This window comes from Cajanus cajan, chromosome 10 (assembly GCF_000230855.2).
Source record: "Cajanus cajan strain Asha chromosome 10, NIPB_CcT2T_4, whole genome shotgun sequence".
Classification (NCBI taxonomy): Eukaryota; Viridiplantae; Streptophyta; class Magnoliopsida; order Fabales; family Fabaceae; genus Cajanus; species Cajanus cajan.
In genome coordinates, this window is record NC_138526.1 from 15,500,270 (window position 1) to 15,524,762 (window position 24,493).

At 39.5% G+C, this 24,493-nt stretch overlaps 1 protein-coding gene across 1 annotated transcript; it reads left to right on the forward strand.

Annotated features, from left to right (window-relative positions):
- Positions 1–788: 788 nt before the first annotated feature.
- LOC145952332 (uncharacterized) lies at positions 789–24,073 on the forward strand. The gene is made up of 6 exons (XM_083064678.1): positions 789–950; positions 1,258–1,406; positions 19,225–19,300; positions 19,688–20,195; positions 20,307–23,067; positions 23,896–24,073. The coding sequence occupies exons 1-6, from the start codon at positions 789–791 to the stop codon at positions 24,071–24,073; spliced, it is 3,834 nt and encodes a 1,277-aa protein (XP_082920804.1).
- Positions 24,074–24,493: the final 420 nt, after the last annotated feature.

Consider the following 24,493-nt stretch of genomic DNA (forward strand, 5'->3'; position numbering starts at 1 on the left):
TGGTTGAGAAAGCAAAGACTGTTGAGAGATTGGAAGGTGGTGGTAGTAGTGGTAAGGCTGCTAGAGTTCAAGAGGGATCATCTGGGTCCAGGAAGGGAGGCCAGCAGAGGGGACCCTATGATAGACTTGTGCAGTCTCAAAGAGTAGCTGTTAGTAAGGGACCTCGCCCAACTACTCCTCAGGGTGGAGCACAGTCGGTGCGGTGCTACAGATGTGGAGGAGCACATGTGGGCAGAGATTGTTCCCATCCGGGGAATGTTTGCTTCAGATGTGGTAGGCCAGGCCACATCTCTAGAGATTGTTAGACACCGCTGACTTCATTTGGGAGTGCCCCGAGGCCACCCACGCCTACAGCTACAGGGAGAGTGTTTGCCTTGTCAGGTGCAGAGGCTTCCACTTCATCAGACTTGGTGAAGGGGAAAAGGAAGGCAGCAGGTGAGGATGTTTTATTTTTGTTTTATTCTGGTGCCACAAATTCTTTTATTTCTGTTGATTGTGTAGGGAGATTTGGTTTGTCAGTATTTTCATTGCATGTTGATTTATCTGTGTCTACTCCAGCTTCAGCTTCTATGGTGACGTTGGAGATGTGTGTGAGATGCCCGATAGAGGTGTTTGGTAGGAGGTTCCGAGTGAACCTGATTGTGTTACCCATGGTGGATATTGACATAATCTTAGGGATGGATTGGTTATCTGCCCATCACATTCTTATAGATTATGCTCGAAGAGATTTGGTACTTCCTCAGTTGGAGGATTGGGTGGTGTTGTCAGTGGGTCAGGCTAAGTAGTTGATGAGAGATGGAGCTGAGTGCTTCATGTTGTTTGCCTCCTTGAGTGTTGAAACGGAGAGGGCCATCACTGGAATTGAGATTGTCAGTGAGTTTCTTGAGGTGTTCCTAGATGATGTGTCGGGATTGTCACCTATGCGTGATGTTGTGTTTAGCATTGATCTGGTACTAGGTGTAAGATCTGTATTAGTGGCTCCCTATAGGATGACTTTAGCTGAGTTGGTAGGGCTGAAGAGATAGAATGAGGATTTGTTGGAGAAACAGGTTGTGAGGCCTAGTATTTCTTCTTGGGGTGCCCTAGTATTGTTAGTGAAAAAGAAGGATGGTGGGACCATTTGTGTGTTGATTATTGGCAACAGAATAAGTTGACGATAAAGAATAAGTATCGACTTCCGAGGATTGATGATTTGATGGATCAGTTGAGGGGAGCTTCAATGTTTTGATGATTGATTTGAGATCCAGATACCATCAGATCTGGGTGAAGGAAAGTGACATATCGAAGACTGCTTTCAGGACTAGGTATGGTCACTGTGAGTACGTAGTGATGTGTTTCAGTGTCACTAATGCTCCAATAGTGTTCATGGATTACATGAACAAGATTTTTAGGTCATTATTGGACAGGTTTGTGGTGGTCTTCATTGATGATATATTGGTGTATTCTAGATCTTTGGAGGATCACCGTGAGCATCTAAGGTTGGTTTTAGAGGTGCTGAGAGAGAGCTAGTTATATGCCAAGCTGTCCAAGGGTGAGTTTTGGTTGTCTGAGGTGAGGTTTTTGGGGCATGTGATATCGACAAAGGGGATTGTAGTGGATCCAGCCAAGGTAGAGGCTGTGATTTAGTGGGAGCGTCCGAGGACTGTTGCGGAGATTAGGAGTTTTGTTGGGTTAACAGGTTACTATCAGAGATTCATAGAAGGTTTCTCTCGAATAGTAAGGCCTTTGACTTAACTGACTTGGAAGGATCAGCTTTTTGTTTGGATGGACGCTTGTGAGCAGAGTTTTCAGGAATTGCAGGGGTGATTGACTACTTTTCCAATTTTGGTGTTACCTAACACTGGTGAGTATTTTGATGTGTTCTGTGATGCTTCTCACCAGGGGTTAGACTATATGTTGATGCAGGAAGGGAGAGTAGTAGTGTATGCTTCGAGGCAACTTAAGACTCATGAGAGAAATTATCCTACTCATGATTTGGAGCTTGCAGCTGTGGTGTTTGCCTTGAAGTCGTGGAGGCACTATTTGTATGGTGCGAGATTCAGTGTATTTAGTGATCAGAAGGAGTTGAATATGAGGCAAAAAAAGGTGGATGGAATACCTAAAGGACTTTGATTTCTAGTTGATGTATTATCTTGGGAAGGCGAGTGTGGTAACAGATGTATTGAGTAGGAAATCCATTCATGTGTCAGTTATGTTGATTAGGGAGTTGGAGCTGATTGAGTAGTTCAGAGATTTGAGACTAGAGGTGGAGGTTGTTGAAGATCAAATTTGTTGTGGTATGATCACCATAACTAATGAGTTCTTGAGACAGGTGGGAATTAAGCAATTATAGAATCCAAAGTTGTTGAGGATTTTGGGATTGCGTTGTACCGAGAGGGCAGCTGGTTTTGAGCTTAATGTTGATGGAGATTCTCGAGTGGAAGTGTGATAGTGTCACTAAGGACTTTGTGGTTGGGTTGCCTAGGACAGCTAGGAACAGTGACTCTATCTGGGTGATTGTTGATAAGTTGACAAAGTGTGCGCACTTTCTTCCTATCAACAAGAGGTGGTCTTTGGAGAGGCTTGCACAGTTGTATATTAGAGAGATAGTACGGTTGCATGGAGTGTCTTCTAGTATTATCTCTGACAGAGATCCAAGGTTTACTTCCAGGTTGGCAGACTCTGCATCAGGCTTTGGGGACAAGGTTGAGGTTGAGCTCCGTTTAACATCCATAGACAGATGGTCAGTCGGAGAGGACAATTCAGTCAATGGAGGATCTCTTGAGAGCTTGTATGTTGGATCATCTGGGTAGCTGGAAGGAGGTGTTACCATTGGTAAAGTTTACTTATAATAACAGTTATCATTTGAGTATTAGCATGGCTCCTTTTGAGGCTTTATATGGTAGGAGGTGTAGGACTCCATTATGTTGGTATCAGGAGGGTGAGTCAATAGTGGTTGGTCCAGAGTTAGTTCTTTAAACTATTGAGATGGTGAGATCGATTCAGGAAAGGTTGAGGGCTACCTAGAGTTAATGAAAGTCCTATGTTGATAGGAGGAGGAGACCTCTAGAATTTGAAGAGGGAGAGCATGTGTTTCACGTTTCACAGTTGAGGAACTACATACATCAGAGACCCGAGTCATGTGGTAGAGTTGGATGAGGTGCAAGTTAGAGAGAACTTGACCTATGAGAAGAGACTGGTAGTTGTGGTTGATCACAAGTTGAAGAAGCTTCGTGGCAAGTCCATCAGCTTGATGAGGATTGTTTGGGATGCAACTACTAGTGAGGTTACCTGGGAGGTGGAGAGTTAGTTCACGGAACAGTACCCATTCCTCTTTTCAGGTATACCTATTTTCGGGGACGAAAATTCCTGTTTGTTGGGGAGTATTGTAACATAGTTAAAAAAAAACTGATTCAGTAGCCCAGAACGGGCCGTTCCCAAACTGGAACGGGCCGTTCCAAACTACTGAATTGAACTATACAATGCAGTTGAGAACGGGCCATTCTGGGAAGGAGAAAGGGCCGTTCTGGAAGGAGAACGAGTTGTTCCGGAGGGAGAACGGGCCGTTCCGGAGGGAGAACGGGCCGTTCTGGGGCAATCCGAAAGTCTATAAATAGGGGTTGGGGGCCTTCAGGAAAATGTAAGTTTTTAGAGAGAAGTTTTAGAGAGAAGGTCTCTGGGTCAGTGAGCTCCTTTCTCTCCCAAATTTCTCTGTTTGACTCCTTTTCTCCTCTAGATCACTAACTCTTTCTGACTTTTCTTCAAATTCAGATTAGAAAGCTTGCTTTGGGAGGATTGAAGTTCTGGGTTGAGCTTTGGAAAGGAATTTTATTTCGTTACAATTGTTGGCTTTTTGAGCCGATTTTCAGGTAAGGGAAGCTAGAATGTTTGTTGTGTAGGTTGCATGTGAGTTTAGAAACTCAATTGATGCATGAAAGTTGAAGATCCATGGCTGGATCGGAGAATTGACTCATTTTTCGCGGTCTTGGGAAAAAAATGGGGTTTTTGGTGAATTTGAGGTGCATTTTGATTTTGAGTTTGTTATATGTTGTATGGAGCCTATGCATTGTGTTTTGTGTTTGCATGTGGTTGGATTTGTTAGTTTAGATGTGAGTTTTGAACTTGTAACAGCCCGCGCAACCCGCATGAGGATATTGTCCGCTTTGGCCCACGGCCTCACGGCTTTGTTCTCGGGAATGGCCAACACCACCCCAAAACGCGTCCTCAAGAGTAAGGTATCCACACCCATATATATGGCATGCTTCGTTCACCTTACTAGCCGATGTGGGACTTCACAATCCACCCCCCCTCGGGGAGCCCAGCGCCCTCGCTGGCACACCTGCCTGGGTCCCGGCTCTGATACCAAATGTAACAGCCCAGCAACCCGCATGTGGATATTGTCCGCTTTGGCCGCAGCCCTCACGGTTTTGCTTCTGGCAATGGCACGCATGCCACCCCAAAAGGCCTCCACACAAGGAAGGTATCCACACCCATATATATGGCATGCTTCGTTCTCCTTCCTAACCGATGTGGGACTTCACAGAACTCGCTGACTAGGAGTCGGCTAGGCGCAGGTTGAGCGCGCCAGGCGTGGAAGAGCTTAGGGCTCTCGGGTTAGTTGTTAGGCCAGACATGATTTGGTTGTGTCAAGTATGGATATTCTTAGGAGTCTCTATTTCAAGGACACCGAGCGTGAGTTGAACGCGCTGGGCATGGATGAGTCTTAGGACTCTTAGGTTGAAAATAGGCTGGGCGAGCTCAGGCTACGCCGAGCGTGAATATGTTTATAAATAATTGATGCTTATGCATGTTTAAAGTTGAAGATTTGGATCATGTATGTATGATATATATGGGCAGACCATATATGATGTATGATGCATGATTGCATGTGATGCCTTATGGCATGAGTCTAGCCTAGGACTTGAGGAGAGGAAAAATATTTTCGAACTGGAAGAGCTCACATAGAGTCTCTTGAGAGTGGTACTTGGATAGGCCACTGATATATGAGAGTGGTGCTCTGGGAGGCCACTGAATTTGGGAGAGTGGTGCTCAGATAGGCCACTAGGTTGGGTGAGTCTCCTCTAAGTCCTTAGCTAGTGTTGGAGCGGGGTATGAGGTTGAGGGTTATTCCCTTAACAAAGTACTCGGGAAGGTGCGTGGATCCTTGTAGATAGTCGGTGGGCGAAATCCACAATTCACTTGGTTAATGCATGCCAAGGTCGTGGTAAGCCCGTACCTAGCTATGTTATACCTAACGGTGGATCTGGACTTCCAAGTGTGTAAGTGACATCATCCGAGTAAACCCGAGTGAGGATTATATATCCTGTTTAGCTGTGACCGAGCGGGCGCATTGGGCGTGAAAACGGTTGGGGTGGTTTCGGTAGGATGGAATGTCACTTATACAGCTCTATTGTTATGGAGATCTCCTAGGTGCATGCGTGACGACGCATTAGATGATTGATATGCATTGATATCTGTCATGAGATGCATTTATTGCATGATTATTAATATGATGAAGTGTGGTGTTTGACTTCATGATTGGTGGATTGTACTTTATGCATGAGTAGTATTGGATAGAGTGTATGGTGTAACTCTATGAATATGATTGATAGTTGATTGATTGTGTAGTATGGATTATTGTTCTATACTTGTATGATTGATTTGTGATTCTAACTTACCCTTCTGTTTTCCATGTGGTGGAACTGCGATGATCATACTTGGTATGGGAGCAGGTCAGGGCTAGCTTGGAGTTGAGGTGTCCGCTGTAAGACGGGGAGTTTGATCCTCGTGTTAGGGTTACCATTTTAGGTAACGGTTTTGTTTGTGCTTGACTGGCACTAGGAAATATTATTTTTGGGATGACTGTACATATATGGCGTTTTATTTTGTTTTTAAGAAATTTAGTTATTTTATTCTTATCTATACTTGTATGTATGAGCTATCCAACTTAATATTTTCTTAGTTCACTAGTAGTAGTACGATTCCACTAAGTGTAGAGACCATGGCGGGTCGTTACATTAAGGAGAACCTAATTGTGGAAGCTACCCCAGTGAGAGTCGAGGATCGAATGGTGAAACAACTTAGGGGTAAGGAAATTCGTTTGGTGAAAGTTATTTGGGGAGGAGCTACACCTGAAAGTGCTACTTGGGAGTTAGAGGAGAAGATGAAAGCTTCATATCCATTTTTCTTTGCTTCAGGTAATTTCGAGGACGAAATTTCTTAAAGGAGGGGAGAATTGTAACACCCCAGTTTTTATTTCACTTTTTATTTATTTATTTTAATTGAGAGTATTTTGGTAATTTTATAAAGGTGATAGGAGTGATTTAGTAGCTTGGAACGGGCTGTTCCGGAATTGGAACGGGCCGTTCCAAACTAGCAAATTGTATGTGAGTTAATAGCCCAGAACGGACCGTTCTCAGGATGGAACGGGCCGTTCCAAACTAGTAAATATGCCATTAACCCTAAATGGGAACGGGCTTGGAGCGGGGCGTTCCCAAAATTATGACCCGTTCTGGATGTGATTTTTACCCATGGTTTATGGGTCCGGAACGGGCCGTTCTGGCGTAGAATGCCTATAAATAGAGCTGTTTGCCACTCCCAAAAAGCACACCTTTCATTTTCTGATTTCTTTTCTTCTGCTCTCTCTCTTCTTTCCTCTACTTTCTGCTTCAGACCGAGGGGAACCCAACGAGGGAGACCAACCAGATCTAGTGTAGATTCAGTTTCTACATATCTAGATTCAGCTTCTACATATCCAGGTACCGAGGAAAAAGGGATTATTTATATGTGGAGTTACATGAGGGAATTGGGTAGAAGAAGAACCCTTAGGATTATGAGCAATTTTATAATTATTTCTGTTTGGAGAATTATTGGTCTTATGTGATTCTGTATGTATTTAGGACTATGATTATATGATTTGTTTGTAAAAATGATACTCTAGGAGAGAGAACGAAATTATAGAAAAGTGCCTGTAAGTTAGGTTTTGGAAAAATTAGATTATTTCTGTTTGAGGAATTAATTATACCATTAGATTTCGTATGTGTTGAGGATTAGAAATATATATTTAATTTGTAAGAATGATGATCCGGGAGAGAGAACGAAATTGTAGAAAAGTGCATGTGAGCTAGGTTTTGGAACAATTGGAGTTTTACTGTTTATGTTGAAATTATATTAAATTGCTAATTTTATTGATTATTATATTAATTTATGGATATCATTGTTATATTATTTGATAAAAATTGATAATTTAGATGTGAATTGTTTGATATGTATGAAACCCATTATTTTGGACCTATTTGATGTGTGTATGGAATTGAGCTATGAGATGAGATGTTGTATGGATGTGAATATGATTGTGGTTCCTCACACTAATGACTAGGGATGGCACGGCCCCTGGGTAAGTGATGCTACAGGGAGGGCGTGACCCTAGCATGGTGTGGGATGAGTAAGACAGTTAACACGTATCACTTATGTCAAATATGGCAGCCTTGACATAGGGTTAATTGCAAGAGATTGTGTGGATTGTGATGTGATTGTGGTTCTTCACATCAATGACTAGGGATGGCATGGCCCCTGGGTAAGTGATGCTACAGGGAGGGCGTGACCCTGGCTTGGTGTGGGATGAGTGAGGCAATTAACCCGTATCACTTATGTCAGTTGTGGCGTGGCCTTGACATAGAGTTAATTATAGGATTTGTGTGGATTGATGTAATTGAGATGTGAAGATGATGAATGATTGATAAATTATGATATATAGAAATGTTTGTAAATATTTCCTTATGTAATGAGATTATATTATTGTGTGTTTGTATGTACTTTATATATGAATGTTTTCTTTTCTCACCGTACAAATTGTGGATGTTTTAGGTGAAAAAGATCTGGCTACGAGTAGTATCTAGAATGCTAACGGTTGAATTGTCTGGATGCTCTTATATTGTGACATCGGGGCAAAGGATTTTTAAAACATAAGTTTTTATATGGATTTGGAATTGTAATTATTATTTTTAAAAATAATTTGAAAACTCTTGCGTTTCATTTTTATTATTGTGGTTATTGAAGGATAATTTTGAAGATTCTCATGTGAACCCTTTTACCAAAATTGGAAAATTTACTTATAAGTTTTATTATTAATATATATATGTTGGGGTAGTAAGGGTGTCACAATGTACTTACCCGTTCTATACTCGTCCCTATACCCCGTCCTTGTTCCCATTTTTAATTTAATACCTACTTTCAATTTAATTATATTAAAGAATAATTTAATATAATTAAAAAAATAATTTAAAAATATGAGATAGAGAAATAACCTAATTATAATTATAATATAATTAAAAAAATAATTTAAAAATATTATATTTTTAAAAGAAAATAAAAAATTAAAATTTTGACGGGTACGGGTACGGGTATGGGTATACCCGATACCCGATGGGAACGAAGATGAAGATAAAAATTACATACTCGACGAGTACGGATACAGAAGCGGGAATGGATTTGACTCGCAAGAGCAGGAACGAGTATCATGAAACATGTACCTACCCCGCCCCATTGCAGTGACAATATGAGTCACATGGAAAACGATCTTGTCCAATAGCACCTCCACAGCAGCTGAGCGCAAAACTTTTGCCACAGAGGCCATATGTTAGTCGCCTAAGGATTCAATATGGTGCTACAGAGCAGAATAGGTTAACAATAAAAATAGTGTGGAACTAGTTTATTCTTCTTTGTAACTTTTATGCCAGCTGCTAACCATGGTTACTAGTTAAGAATTCTTTATAATAACCACCAAGTCTGTGATGTACGTCATCTAAATGTCTTATCGTTTGGACAAGAAGGGAAAAAGCCAACCAAATAAAGTTGCTTTTGTGAAATCAACTAATCTTTGGTGATGTCTCTGATAGCCCACTTTTATAAGTGGTGGTGTATAGGTACTCTATCAATAATCATCATAGATATAATATAAAAGATAATAAAGGTTGAGATTATTATTTAATGAGTAATAGTATATTATACACCTTCACACATAGGATCAAAATTTTCAAATTTTTTATTGAAATTATTATTTTTAAATTATCCAAAAAAACAAGTGTTATGATGCACTGACGCAACTGCTATTTACGTTCGAAATGTGCCGTTCTGATTTCAGAATGGGTCGTTCTAGATAAAACAAAAACACATGAATAACGGATCAGAACGGGTCGTTACAGATGAAAAAAAACACATGACGAATGAATCAGAACGGCCCATTCTGAAATCAGAACGATCCGTTCCGAAATCAGAACAGTCCGTTCCAGATTCAAAAATAACACATGACTAGTTAAACCAGAACGGGCCGTTCTGAATTCAGAACGGGCCGTTCTGAATTCAAAACGGGTCGTTTTAACTACATACTTGTCATAAGAATTTTTTTAGCAAAATAATTTTTTTTATTCTAATAAATTACATTTAAAATTTAAGTATATTTTTTCAATTGATAATGTTTTCCTATTAGAATTAGAGGTTTACATTAATTATATGAGTAAATTTCTAATTCTAATTAGAAAATAACAACAAACAAAATTTTATTATAAATATAATTTTCTCTCATTTAAATCATTGCAAAAATTTGTCAGTTTTAGTTTTATATCTCGACATTTTACTCTTAAAAAAATGATGTTACCAAATATTTTTAAATTTGATTTATATTAGTTTAATTACTTTTAAGGTGCATAGACTTTCGTGGTTTTGTTGCCAATGTCACAAACATTAGGCATTGATTAAATGTCACCTAGTGTGAGGAGAGATACTCATTTTTTGTTTGGATTTGCATTGGGAGCTAATGTATGTGGCGTTAAACATAACTTAGACAAAGGCCCTCTGCCTAATTAGGGTCGGGCGTGAGTTTTGTCTTACCAGACACGAGAGAATAGGAGACTCTTTGCCTCAATGACATTAGGTGCGGGTAGTTTGGTGCTAATTGTGAGTGAGATATGAAGCCCCTTCCTCAATGACATCAAGCATCCTATGAATGAAGTCCAAAACTAGGCCTAATAAGCTTAAAACCCAAAAAAGTCTTATAGTGAGGCACATAATACAAGACCAAACAATATAAACTCCTATACTACCAAAAATATAAGAAAGGTGGTCATCCATGTAAAGCCCAAGTAAAGAGAACCCTAGACCCACCAAACCCATTGGGCTCACTAAGCTCAGAAGTAGTCAAAAGCCCAAAGGCCCATGAAGTCCAAAACTAGGCCCAATAAGCTTAAAACCCAAAAAGTCTTATACTAAAGTCCATAATACAAGACCAAACAATATAAACTCCTATACTACCAAATATATGAGAAAGGTGATCATCCATATAAAGTCCAAGTAAAGAGAACCCTAGGCCCACCAAACCCATTGGGCTCACTGAGCTCAGAAGCAATCAAAAGCCCAAAGGCCCATGAAGCCAAAACTAGACCCAATAAGCTTAAAACCCAAAAAGTCTTATACTAAGGCCCATAATACAAGATCAAACAATAAAAAATCCTATACTACCAAATATATGAGAAAGGTGGTCATCCATGTAAAGTCCAAGTAAAGAGAACCCTAGGCCCACCAAACCCATTGGGCTCACTGAGCTCAGAAGCAGTCAAAAGCCCAAAGGCCCATGAAGCCCAAAACTAGGCCCAATAAGCTTAAAACCCAAAAAGTCTTATACTAAGACCTATAATACAAGACTAAACAATATAAACTCATATTCTACCAAATATATAAGAAAGGTCGTGATCCATGTAAAGTCCAAGTAAAGAGGAACCTAGGCCCACCAAACCCATTGGGATCATTGAGCTCAGAAGCAGTCAAAAGCCCAAAGGCCCATGAAGTTCAAAACTAGGCCCAATAAGCTTAAAACCCAAAAAGTCTTATACTAAGGCCCATAATACAAGACCAAACAATATAAACTCCTATACTACCAAATATATGAGAAAGGTGGTCATCCATGTAAAGCCCAAGTAAAGAGAACCTTAGGCTCACCAAACCCATTGGGCTCACTGAGCTCAGAAGCAATCAAAAGCTCAACAGCTCATGAAGCCCAAAATTAGGCCCAATAAGCTTAAAACCTAAAAAGTTTTATACTAAGGCCCATAATACAAGACCAAACAATAAAAACTCCTATACTACCAAATATATGAGAAAGATGACCATCCATGTAAAGCCCAAGTAAAGAGAACCCTAGGCCCACCAAACCCATTGGGCTCACTAAGCTCAGAAGCAATCAAAAGCCTAAAGGCCCATGAAGCCCAAAACTAGGCCCAATAAACTTAAAACCTAAAAAGTATTATACTAAGGCCCATAATACAAGACCAAATAATATAAACTCCTATAATATCAAATATATGAGAAAGGTGGTCATCCATGTAAAGCCCAACTAAAGAGAACCCTAGGCCCACTAAACCCATTGGGCTCACTAAACTCAGAAGCTGTTATTTTCTAATTAGAATTAGAAATTTACGCATATAATTAATATAAACCTCTAATCCTAATAAAAGACATTATCAATTGAAATACTATAGTTAAATTTTAAATGTAATTTAGTAGAATGAAAAAAAATATATTATTTTGCTTAAAAAAAAGTTTGTATGACAAATATGTAGTTAGAACGGCCCGTTCCGAATTCAGAACGACCTGTTCTGGTTTAACTGGTCATTTGTTATTTTTGAAACTGGAACGGGCCGTTCTGGTTGATGGAACGGTCCGTTCCAAATGTAGAACGGCCCGTTCTGATTCAACTTTTCATGTTTTTTTTTAATCTGGAACGGATTGTTCTGGTATATTTTGTATGTGTTATTTTTTTCATCGGGAATGGGTCGTTCTGATTTTAGGACGGCCCGTTCTTATGGTGAAAACTAATGTGTGACAGTTCGAATTTTTGGGAAATTTTTTTTAAAAAAAAATTTAATAAAAAATTCAGAAATTTAGATCTTGTATGATAGGGTGCATGATAACCAGTACACTTAGATGCATCTAATGGTAATTTTTCATGGTACACCCATACACCACTTATATAAGTGGTCCTTCAGAGAATTCACCCTAATCTCCATTATTGTTCCATGGAATAATTGAGAACCAAAGTTGGAACATTTATTGCATATTTTACAATTATATTACTCTGTTGTCTGTTCTATACACAACACCGAGTAAATGTAAATCTTTTCTTCCTTCGGAGAAAGTAAGGAAAAATAAAGATAGTTGCTTGTATGGAGTTAATTAATTTCCATTTTTCCTGTCAAATAAAATGCAAAAGATTTTTATTTTTTATTTTTAGAGTATAACGATTTGTGATGGTCCTTACACTAATGGCACAACTACTTGAATGAATATCTACTAAAAACCTCAAAAGTGTAAGTTCACTAATATCAGGTCATGTACTATATACCACACATGTAAAACAACTATATAAAAATATATGATATAAATACATTGATCCAACAACAAGGTAAATTGTACACCTACAACTATCTAACAAGTAACTTCTACTCATAGCACTACCTTGTTGTAGTACAAAAATATATCCAATTTCGCCTTCCTCTTGACGGCCACCACAACAACAGCATCACACACCTATCCCTGCTCTACTCTCATGCAATGTATGATCATCACAGTCCAAACCACATGAAAACATACAAGAATAAGCTAGAGTAAAAAGAAACAACATATATTTAATACACAACATCAACAACTCTAGTTACATCTTCACATCACCATCTCATCCATAATACCAACAACGCAATACATCACAATACACAACACATACCAGTACAATAATTTAGTTTACAACAATATAATATCAATTCATCATCACAACAGTGATCTCAAAGCAGTTAATCATCACAACAACAAAATATTTTCTACACAGCAACAATATGCATTGTCATGCATTTCAATTAAAGGTATCTTCTACAACTAAGGTGAACAGTTTAAGTGGCTTGTCCCTATCGAATCACAATGTTAGACGTATCTCAGTCAGTTCAAGTATTGGACAACGTTAAACCTCATAAGAAAGCCAAGTATAGACAACTTATTTTGATTTCTCAGGCTTTGCCACTTAACAAGGAAGTATGGTACTATGTCAAAGGTAGAATAGTTAGGGTATGGGCCTACCATGGCATTAGTTAGCTTAACTAAGTAACTCATGGGATTAAACCACCGACTACCCTCCAAATACCATAACCCTCCGATACTAGGTTAAGGATTTTAACCTTCAACTTTGTACTTTACTCGGTTGATCATTTAACTAAGATATCGTTTGACTACTTCCATACCAAAACCACATAAACCCTAGAGGAAACAACTTTCAAAATAACTTAATTCACGTCTAGCATCTATGTGTCTCAACTTAGACACGTGTCTCAACCACATGCCCACAAGTTTACCACTTTATACAATATACAACTTTATAACTTTCAACTTTAACAATTGTTAGCATCTATCTTACAACCGTAAGACAACTTAAAACATCAAAGCAATATATTAACTTAATATCAAGGTAGCTTTACAACTTTAATCATACATCAATAGAAGCAATATCTTGACAAGAAACTGAAAATAGACAAACAACTTAACAATTGAATAACTTAAAACACAACTTCCAACAACTAGTACAACTTCAAACATGTATAGTAATCTCAACATAACAACTTCAATCACCACGTAAACAACTTTAAACATTCTCATACATTATCATCCATATCAACAATTCATCACATAATAACTTAGGACATCACATATTACCATATGCTATAAGAGAATTAACACATCATTTTCAACATGTAATCATCAATTAGCATACAACGACAAATTCCACATAGCACAACATAATTGGAGTTCTACTAATCAAATCAAACTCATCTTTATCTCATATGAAAGAAAATATTATCTACAAATTTGAAGTTCTTATGTTCTAATTTCATCATCTACCATGTTGAAAATCATAAAAGCTACAACAATTTGTCTAAATGTTGACAGATTGATCTTTACTTACTAAAAATGTCATAATTAGAGTTCTAGACCTCTTGTTTAGGTTATTCCAAAGTTATTGGCAACCTAACATCCAAGGATACAACTTTTATGAAAACCCCACTACCAAATTTGATCATTTACCCCTACCACTATAATGCTCAATTCGATGCTTTAGTGTTGAATTTCTACCAACCTAATTTTTTCCATGACTGCAACACTCAACTGTGGCTATAGTGTTGGATCCCTGCCAGCCCAGTTTTCCCCATGGCTGCAATGCTCAACTATGGTTGCAACACTGGATCTTGGCTAGACCCTATTTTTCCCACAATTGTAATGCTCAATAATTGCCACAGTGCGAACTGTAGATTTTTTTTTTTTTTTTGCATATTCATGATTTTTCCTTCGTTTCTCACTTGTCTTTCATAAATTTTCTTCCTAAACACCATCTAAAACTCCTTTCCAGTATTAGATTCATACATGCAACTCAAAAAATTCATAAAATACCACATGCAATGATCAAGGATGTCAAGATCACCCATTTTTTTGCCCAACTCATTCAAGAACATTCACAACCCTATTTGCAAATGTAATCTACTTAAATTCAACCAACTCAGCCAACAATCACATCTTTGATGATGATTCAACCACATGTAACTCAAAATATAACAATGATTCGAGTTCTATCTTTTCTTATATCTTAGGAGAAACAATATCAGCCAAGAGGGAAATAGGGAAGAAGAAACTACGCACAGATCGGAGTTTGGCTCCATAACACACCTTGAGGAAGGACTTTCACAACCAGGGATGGCAACGGGGTAGGACAGGTATGCATTTCTTTGTCCCCGTCTCTATTATCATGCTCTATACCCATCCATGTCCCCAGACCTTACGAGTATGAAACTTGTGTCCACATCCTTGTAGTTGTCGAGTATCAGATATATTTGTACACATCCAAAAATTAATTAAATATTTTTTTTGCAAAAAAAATTAAAAAAAAATTCTACATAAAATAATAATTACAAAATTACATTAATTAAAATTTATTTGACATAAATTAAAAATAGAGTAAGAAATTACAAATAATTTTAAGTAAATTCTAAAAAAAATTAAATATTTATAAATTTTAAGTAGGTATGTATATACTCATCCCTATCCCTGTATTTGATTAAATGAATCATGTATTACTCGTACACGTACCCATGTTTGGTCAAATCGGGTACCCGTCAATAAAGATGGGGTAGATTTAGACATTACCCACAAATACGAGATTATACTTATCATCTCTACTCACAACTACTCACCAACTATACAAAGAAAGGAGAAGAAAAAAAAGATCTTAAGAATAAGGAACAAACAATCTATCACTACTAGATTTTAATTCTTTAGCAACATTTTCTTGTTTATATTTGTTAAAATGTTACTAAATATTAAACAAATAGGTTATTTTGCAACACTTTTTAAAAAAATGTCATTATAGATAAAGTAACATTTTTATTTTAATATTATTCTTTCTAATTGTTTTCAAAGTCAAAGTCCCATATCGAGTAAAAAAATTTACATAGGTTATTTTGCAACATTTTTTTTGAAAAATGTTACTATAATTGCTTCAAAAATCAAAATCCCACATCAAGTAGAAAAAAGTATATTTCTCTTATCTCTAATTATTATCCATAACTAAAGTCCCACATCGAATAAATTAATGACTCATAAAGAGTATATATAACCATATAGTTATACCTAAGATAAATGAAATTTGATATTTTATATATAATTAGTAGTGACTAATTAAGTATGTCTTCCCCTAAAAAGTAACTAACAATCCTAGGCCTTTAAAAGGCATAAAAATATAATAATTAATAGTAATATATTTAAATTAAAATTAATTATTATTTTATAAATTAACAAAATATTAGTAACATCATTAAAATGTTACAAAAATACTACTTTGCTAACATTTGAAAAATGTTACCTAATTATATAAAAATATTATTAAAAATCTTTAGCAACATGGACTATATACAACATTTGATAATATGTTGTTAATGCAAATTAGTAACATTTATACATAATTAAGTAACATTTTTTAAATATTACTAAAAGCTATTTGTGTTGTAATGTATCTCTCACTTTAACTTCACTATTTTAAAAATAATCTGGAAACCCCTCCCAAACCTGAGTGTTACATAGAGTGTGGCCCCATAATTGATAGTGAGAACCGATCAAAAGTTAAAGAGAAGTCAATTAAATGCCCACCAGCTCACCGTCCACTTTGTATACGATTTCGTATCAACTCCGTTATAGAATTTGCGAAGAAATATCCTGCTTTCAAGACACCGAAGAAGATATAAAAAAAAAAAAAAAAAAAAAAAAAAAAAAAAAAAAGCAAAAGCAAAAGGTCAACAAAAAATAACCTACCGTTTCTTTTTAATTGTAATTTTTTTTTCGGAGAGCATTGTTTCAAATTTATTTATTATTTACAAATTTCAACATAATATAGGATCATTTAGATCCTTAAAATTGCATATCATTAACACTTTAATTTTTTTAAATAAAAAAAGATTATGAATAAATTTTTAAAAATTTTAACTGTTTCATTTAAGTTCTTAAAATTAATTATTTATTATCACTTTAGTCCTTAAATATATATTAATATTATATTTTAAGTCATAATATTTTTGAAGTTTGGATTAAAGTGAGTAGCATTTAAACTTTGAAGACTCCTTTTGAAGTTTTACTTTTTTAGGAACTAAAGCATAATGACATACATTTTGAAAAACTAGAAAAATATTTTACCATTATACTTTTATTTTTTTACATACTTCCTTAGACCTACAATATTAATAGTTTTAATATTTGAAAAGTCTTAAAATGTAGTATTATTTTTTTCCCCTAATTTACGTCTTTATAAAATTTTCATTTACAACAATTAAAAATAATGTATTTATAAAAAAAGTGAAACTATTTTTATAAAGTTGTATCAAAAAGTGGTATTTATTAGTGTTCTTAATTAATATGTATGTAAAAAATTTAAATTGCATAATTTATAATTCATTTACACATTTTCAACCAATATATATTTATTTATTATAAAATAAGAATTAAAAAATAAAATGAGAAACTTAAAAGCTATTTTATGAAATATATATATATATATATATATATATATATATATATATATATATATATATATATATATATATATATAAGGAGGGTTCAAACGACACCGATGTAACTTTTACTAAGTGTTACACCGCTCAATAACTTTATATTAATTTTGAATTTTGAAAATCCAACTGTTAGATTGAAAGTTCATATCTCTTAGATCATATATACAAAATTTTATACTAATCCAAGATGATTTTAGTGTATTTTGAAGGTGATCAAAGTGTTGATATTTTAGTGTATTTTGAAATGAATATATTACGTCAATTTTCTTTTATGAAAATAAAGTATCAAATCATCTTGGATTAATATAAAATTTTGTATATATGATCTAAGAGATATGAACTTTCAATCTAACGGTTGGATTTTTAAAATTCAAAATTAATATAAAGTTATTGAGCGGTGTAACACTTAGTAAAAGTTGTGAGACCCCGTCCTCTCTCTCCCACTCACCTCCTCCTTCACTTATTTTTCTTCTCCTCAACCCTTACTCATTTCTTTTCTCTCAAAATTCCTTGTGGTGAATCTTGGTGACTCTAGGTGCAAGCGGTAGGAGAACTGATTCCTTGTCCGAGAGCTGAGTCCCCAAGCTTGTTCTTCCTCTTTGTTCAAACTCCCTTTCGTTCTCCTTCTTCATTCAAGTGCCCGGAGCTCAAATTTCTGGATTCAAGGTAAGGGAAGTTAGTTTTATGCTGTGGTTTGGTTAAAAGGGGGTCTGGGGACTCATTTAACCGGCTGAGAACTGATGATTTTGGTTGAGAACTTCTAAAGTTAAGATTTTGGGGTTTTCGGGATTTTTGAGAAATTTTGAGGAAATTCTTGGATTGTGGTTGCATGTGGAAAATGAGGTATTTTTCTTGATGTTTGATGGGAATGTGACATTTTGGCTGGATTGCATGCTTGTTTGCTGTTAAGATTTGCAGGTTTTGAGTAATTTTTCGAACTTGGGGAAGTTACTGATGAGTTCGCGCTGGGCGCTGTTCTTCGCGCCGGGCGCGCGACCACCAGGAGACTCTGTTTAGGCAAGCCCGCCGGGCGCAAGGCTGTGTGCGCTGGGCGAGCTTGCAAATGGGGGTCTCTGGTTGGCCCGCGTCGGGCGTGACTCGAGCTGCGCTAGGCGCGATATCAAGAGTAACATGTTTTTGGGATACTTGGACTGCGCTAGGCGCACTTTTGGACTCGCTGGGCGCGGAGGCTCCTTGGGAGTCTCTGCCAAGGGCATGCCGGGCGCAATTGTGAATTGCGCTGGGCGCGAGACCCTGGTAGGTCTCTGCCTTCCCAACGCTGGGCGCGGGTTAGGCTCCGCTGGGCGCACGAGACTCCTTGAGTCTCTGCCAGACAGGCGCTAGGCGCAATTTGGAATTGCGCCAGGCGCGGGAGAGCCTTGGTGCTCTCGGGTTGAGTCGCGCTGGGCGCAACCTCGAGTGCGCCGGGCGCGCAAGGAGATGATGATCTATAGGATGTTGACTGTTGAGTTGTGCCGAAATTGTTAATCAATGATGTTATATGCTGAACCAAGCGAATTTGATGAATATGTTGTGATGATTAGGGGATAAAGCTGAGATAAATATGTTAGTTGTATTAGAGGTGTATTGTTGAGCTGGAATCAATGGATTAATAAGAGAAATTATATAGTATAGCAGAATTATAGACCGTTGGGCTGAATTGTAGAAAGTAATAATTTTGTTGAATTGCTGTGCTGTGCTGTGTTGTACTATGCTGAGATATGCTGGGTTGGGTGATATTATAGCCGCTAAGTCGGTGCTGTTGTTAGCCACACATGTGGTGCTGATTCTAACCGCTAAGGCGGTGCTGTTGTTGCCGCTTTGCGGTGCCGTTATAGCCACTAGAGTGGTGCTGTTGTTGCGGTGCCGTTATAGCCACTAGAGTGGTGCTGTTGTTGCTGCTAAGCAATGCTGATATTGCCGTATTGCGGTGCTGATATTGTTGAGTGGTATAAGCTGTACAAGTGTGTTGATAATTGTATCTGTTGTTATTTATATTGACATTTATATAATTGTATGCTGAATTTTAATTTCACTAGCTTACCCTTTTGTTGTTTTCCATGTTTTTGGACTGCGATGATCATACTATGTATGGGAGCAGGGCAGGAATAGATGTGCGTCTTGTGGTGAGGTTGGTGGACCTTGCAGCTGTTTTGCTTGGCGATGTTGTTTTGCTTGTGGCTACGTGGGATAGTAGCATTTGGTTGTATTTTTCTTTAGTACACTTTAACTCTAGTCAGAATGGAACCTTGTATATCTATATATTCTAGATCCTATATTCATATACTTGTTCTATCTGTCTAGTGTTTCTAGTGTGCTATGCCGGGCGTAGTGACCAGTCGGGTCGTTACACTTTAGTGGTATCAAAGCAGTTCGAGTCTAGTGGACACTCTTTGGGGGTGGTCCCTTTAGGCTTTTTGCTGTGTTAGCTCTGTGCTGTGTTGTTTTGTTGTGATGTCTGCTGTGCTGAAAATTGCTGTGCTGAAATTGTTGTGGTGATTTGTTGTGCTGTTGATTTTGTGTGGTTTAGTTATTGTTTACTAAAGATGTTGTTACCTTTGTAGAAGATGACTAGGACAAATGAGCAGATAGCCCGTGCCCTAGAGATGTTGGCCATGGCTATGCAACAGCAAAATGCCTATTTTGCTAGGATGGAGGCTGAGAGAGTTGCAGCTGGTGCAGCAAGACCTACAGGGCCACAGGAGAGCCGGGATCTTGCTGAGTTCCGAAAGTGTAATCCTCCACAGTTTGCAGGAGATGCGGATCCAGAAGTGGCTGACCGCTGGATCCGTGAATTAGAGAAGATCTTTACAGTACTGGGATGTCCTCCAGAGAGGAGGTTAGCATACGCTGTATACATGCTTGTTGGGGAGGCTGAACATTGGTGGAGAGGCACCTATCAGATGCTTGCTGCTAGGGGAGTTACAGTTGATTGGGAGTGCTTCCGGACAGTGTTTATGGAGAAGTTCTTCCCGAAAAGCGTGAGGCATGCCAAGGAGGCAGAGTTTATGCGATTGCATCAGAGTGGGATGACAGTATCAGAGTATGCGATAAAATTCGAGCACCTAGCCCGTTTTTATTCGTAGGGTATGCCTGAGGCTTGGAAATGCAGGAAATTTGCAGATGGATTTAAATATGAGCTGAAGAGGATGGTGGTGCCTATGGCCATCACGGAGTTCCCAGCCTTAGTGGAGAAGGCGAAGGTAGTTGAGCAGTTGGAAGGTGGCAACCGTGCGGTGAGGACTATTGGGGGACCATCTGGGTCCAAGAAGGGTGAGAGTCAAAGGAAACCATATGACAGGCCCCAACCACAGCAAGGGGGTTCTGTTTCTAGGCGATCTTCCAGTGCTGCTAGTGGAGGTAGACAGAGTGGAGGTGCTACTCTGAGATGTTTTAGGTGTGCTGGGCCCCACTTTATCAGCGACTGTCCGCACACGGAGAGCCATTGCTTCAGATGTCATCAAATGGGCCACGAATCGGAAAATTGTCCTACGAGGGATAGACCAGAGAGGAGCACTCAGAGGAGTAATGTACAGAGGGTTGATACTCAGAGGAGTAGTGCACAGAGAGCTGATACACAGAGGGGTGACAGACCTACTACTGCTGGTAGGGTATTTGCTTTGACGGGTGCTGAGGCTTCGACTTCTTCTGATCTTGTGAAGGGGAAGGGCAAGGCCGCTGGTAAGGATGTGATGATTCTATTTGACTCTGGTGCTACGCATTCATTTATATCATATGCATGTGCTGCTTTGTTGGGTGTGCCTGTGTGTGAGTTGGGGTTGAGACTACTTGTGTCGACGCCCGCTTCTACTTCTGTGATCGCTTCTGAATTATGCGTGGGTTGTCCAGTTGTGGTGAATGAGAAGAAGTACAAGGTGAACTTGATTTGTTTACCTTTGGTGGATATTGACATAATCTTAGGGATGGATTGGTTGTCTGCCAATCGCATCCTTATAGACTGTGCCAATAGGCGGTTAATCTTTCCTCAAGAGGAGGATGAGCTGTTGATCTCAGCTGTCCAAGCTGAGTCCTTGCTGAGGGATGGGGCGGAGTGCTATCTTCTGCTTGCTGCCACGAGTGTGGAGACCGAGAGGATCTTAGCTGGTATCGATGTGGTGAGGGAGTATGCCGAGGTGTTCCCTGACGAGGTGCCTGGGTTGCCTCCTGTTAGGGAGATGGAGTTCAGCATTGACTTGGTTCCAAGTGCGGAACCAGTGTCAGTAGCTCCCTATAGGATGGCTCCTGCTGAGCTGGCTGAGCTGAAAGGTCAGTTGGAGGACTTATTGGAAAAGCAGTTGGTGCGACCGAGTGTTTCGCCGTGGGGTGCCCCTGTGTTGTTGGTAAAGAAGAAGGATGGGGGTAGTCGACTGTGTGTTGATTACCGGCAGCTGAACAAATTGACCATTAAGAACAAATATCCACTTCCCCGGATAGATGACTTAATGGATCAGCTGAGGGGCGCGTCGGTGTTTTCTAAGATTTACTTGAGGTCAGGATATCACCAGATTAGGGTGAAGGAGGGTGACATACCGAAGACTGCTTTCAGGACTAGGTATGGTCACTATGAATATGTTGTGATGCCGTTCGGTGTGACCAACGCCCCCGTAGTGTTCATGGACTACATGAACAGGATCTTTCGGCCGTTCTTGGATAAATTCGTGGTAGTGTTTATTGATGATATCTTAATCTATTCAAGGACCCCGGAGGAACATGGAGAGCACTTGAGGACAGTGTTGGAGATTTTGAAAGCGAAGCAATTGTATGCTAAGCTTTCAAAATGTGAGTTCTGGTTGGATGAGGTGAAGTTCTTGGGCCACGTGATTTCAGCTGAGGGGATTGCTGTTGATCCGGCTAAGGTGGAGTCGGTATTGCAGTGGGAGCGCCCGAGGACTGTCACGGATATACGAAGCTTTGTGGGCTTAGCGGGTTACTATCGGAGGTTCATTGAAGGGTTCTCTAGGATAGTAGCGCCTCTGACCCAGTTGACGAGGAAGGAGCAGCCGTTTATTTGGACAGATGCCTGTGAGCGGAGCTTTGAGGAGTTGAAGAGAAGGTTGACTACTTCTCCTGTGTTGGTGTTACCGGATTCTGGTGAGCCTTTTGACGTGTACTGTGATGCTTCTCATCAGGGTCTGGGGTGTGTGCTGATGCAAAACGGGAGAGTGGTGGCATATGCTTCAAGGCAACTGAAGATTCATGAGAGGAACTACCCCACTCATGACTTAGAGTTAGCAGCTGTGGTGTTTGCCTTGAAAATTTGGAGGCATTATTTATATGGTGCTCGGTTCAACGTTTTTAGTGATCACAAGAGTCTGAAGTACTTATTTGATCAGAAAGAGCTGAACATGAGGCAGAGGCGGTGGATGGAGTTTCTGAAGGATTATGATTTTCAGTTGATGTATCATCCGGGCAAGGCCAATGTGGTGGCAGATGCACTAAGTAGGAAATCCATCCACATGTCGAACATGATGGTGAGGGAGCTGGAGCTGGTTGAGAAGTTCAGAGATTTGAATCTCTGTGTGAAGTTAGCTCAGGATCACATTAGTTGTGGGGCAGTTACCATAACTAATGAGTTCTTGAGGCAGGTTGGACTCAAGCAGTTGCAGGATGAGGAATTGGTGAGACTTCTTGGTTTATTGGGCACCGAGAAAGCTGCTGGTTTTGAGCTGGGAGAAGATGGGATCTTGAGGTTTAGGGGCAGGATTTGCCTACCTCAGGATGCTGAGCTGAAGAGAGCTGTGCTGGAGGAGGGCCACAAAAGTAGACTTAGCATACACCCAGGTATGACTAAGATGTACCAAGACCTCAAGAAGACTTTCTGGTGGTCTGGTATGAAGAGGGAGATAGCTAAGTATGTGGTGGTCTGTTTGACCTGTCAGAAGGCAAAGGTTGAGCATCAGCAGCCGAGTGGGTTAATGCAGCTGATGGAAATTCCGGAATGGAAGTGGGATAACATTACTATGGATTTCATTGTGGGGTTGCCTAGGTCCGCTAGGAATAGTGATGCTATCTGGGTAATTGTTGATCGGTTGACCAAGTGTGCGCATTTCTTGCCTGTCAACATGAAGTGGTCCTTAGAGAAGCTGACACAATTGTATGTGAGGGAGATAGTACGGTTGCACGGGGTGCCTTCCAGTATTATTTCCGACCGAGATCCGAGGTTCACTTCCAGATTCTGGCAGAGTCTACACCAAGCTTTAGGCACAAAGCTGAAGCTGAGTTCTGCTTATCATCCGCAGACGGATGGTCAGTCGGAGAGGACAATCCAGTCCTTGGAGGATCTGCTGAGGGCTTGTATGTTAGATCACTTGGGTAGTTGGGAGGAAGTATTACCGCTTGTGGAGTTTACTTACAACAACAGTTTCCATGCTAGTATTGGGATGGCGCCGTTTGAAGCCTTATATGGCAGGAGATGTAGGACTCCTCTGTGCTGGTATCAGGATGGTGAGTCAGTGGTTGTGGGACCGGAGTTGATCCTACAGACTACTGAGAAGGTGAAGATGATTCAGGAGAAAATGAGGACTGCCCAGAGTAGGCAGAAATCATATGCTGACAAAAGGCGTAAGCCTTTGGAGTTTGCTGAGGGGGAACATGTGTTTCTGAAGGTGACTCCGACTTCTGGTGTGGGTAGAGCGCTGAAGGCTCGGAAGTTAACACCAAGATTCGTGGGTCCCTATCAGATAATACAGCGTGTGGGTCCGGTCGCTTATCGGTTGGCTTTGCCACCGTCTCTTTCAAACCTACACGATGTATTTCATGTGTCTCAACTGAGGAAGTACATTCATGACCCGAGTCATGTGGTGGAGCTGGATGATGTTCAAGTGAAGGGAAATCTGACATTTGAGAAGTTGCCGGTGGCGGTGGTTGATCATAAGCTGAAGGAGCTGAGAGGCAAATCCATTCCTCTGGTAAAGTTGTTGTGGGATGCAACTACTGGTGAGGCTACTTGAAAAGTTGAGCAGCAGTGCCGAGATCAGTATCCGTTTCTTTTCCCAAGTAAGTCTGTTTTCGGGGACGAAAACTCGCGTTGTTGGGGAGGATGTGAGACCCCGTCCTCTCTCTCCCACTCACCTCCTCCTTCACTTATTTTTCTTCTCCTCAACCCTTACTCATTTCTTTTCTCTCAAAATTCCTTGTGGTGAATCTTGGTGACTCTAGGTGCAAGCGGTAGGAGAACTGATTCCTTGTCCGAGAGCTGAGTCCCCAAGCTTGTTCTTCCTCTTTGTTCAAACTCCCTTTCGTTCTCCTTCTTCATTCAAGTGCCCGGAGCTCAAATTTCTGGATTCAAGGTAAGGGAAGTTAGTTTTATGCTGTGGTTTGGTTAAAAGGGGGTCTGGGGACTCATTTAACCGGCTGAGAACTGATGATTT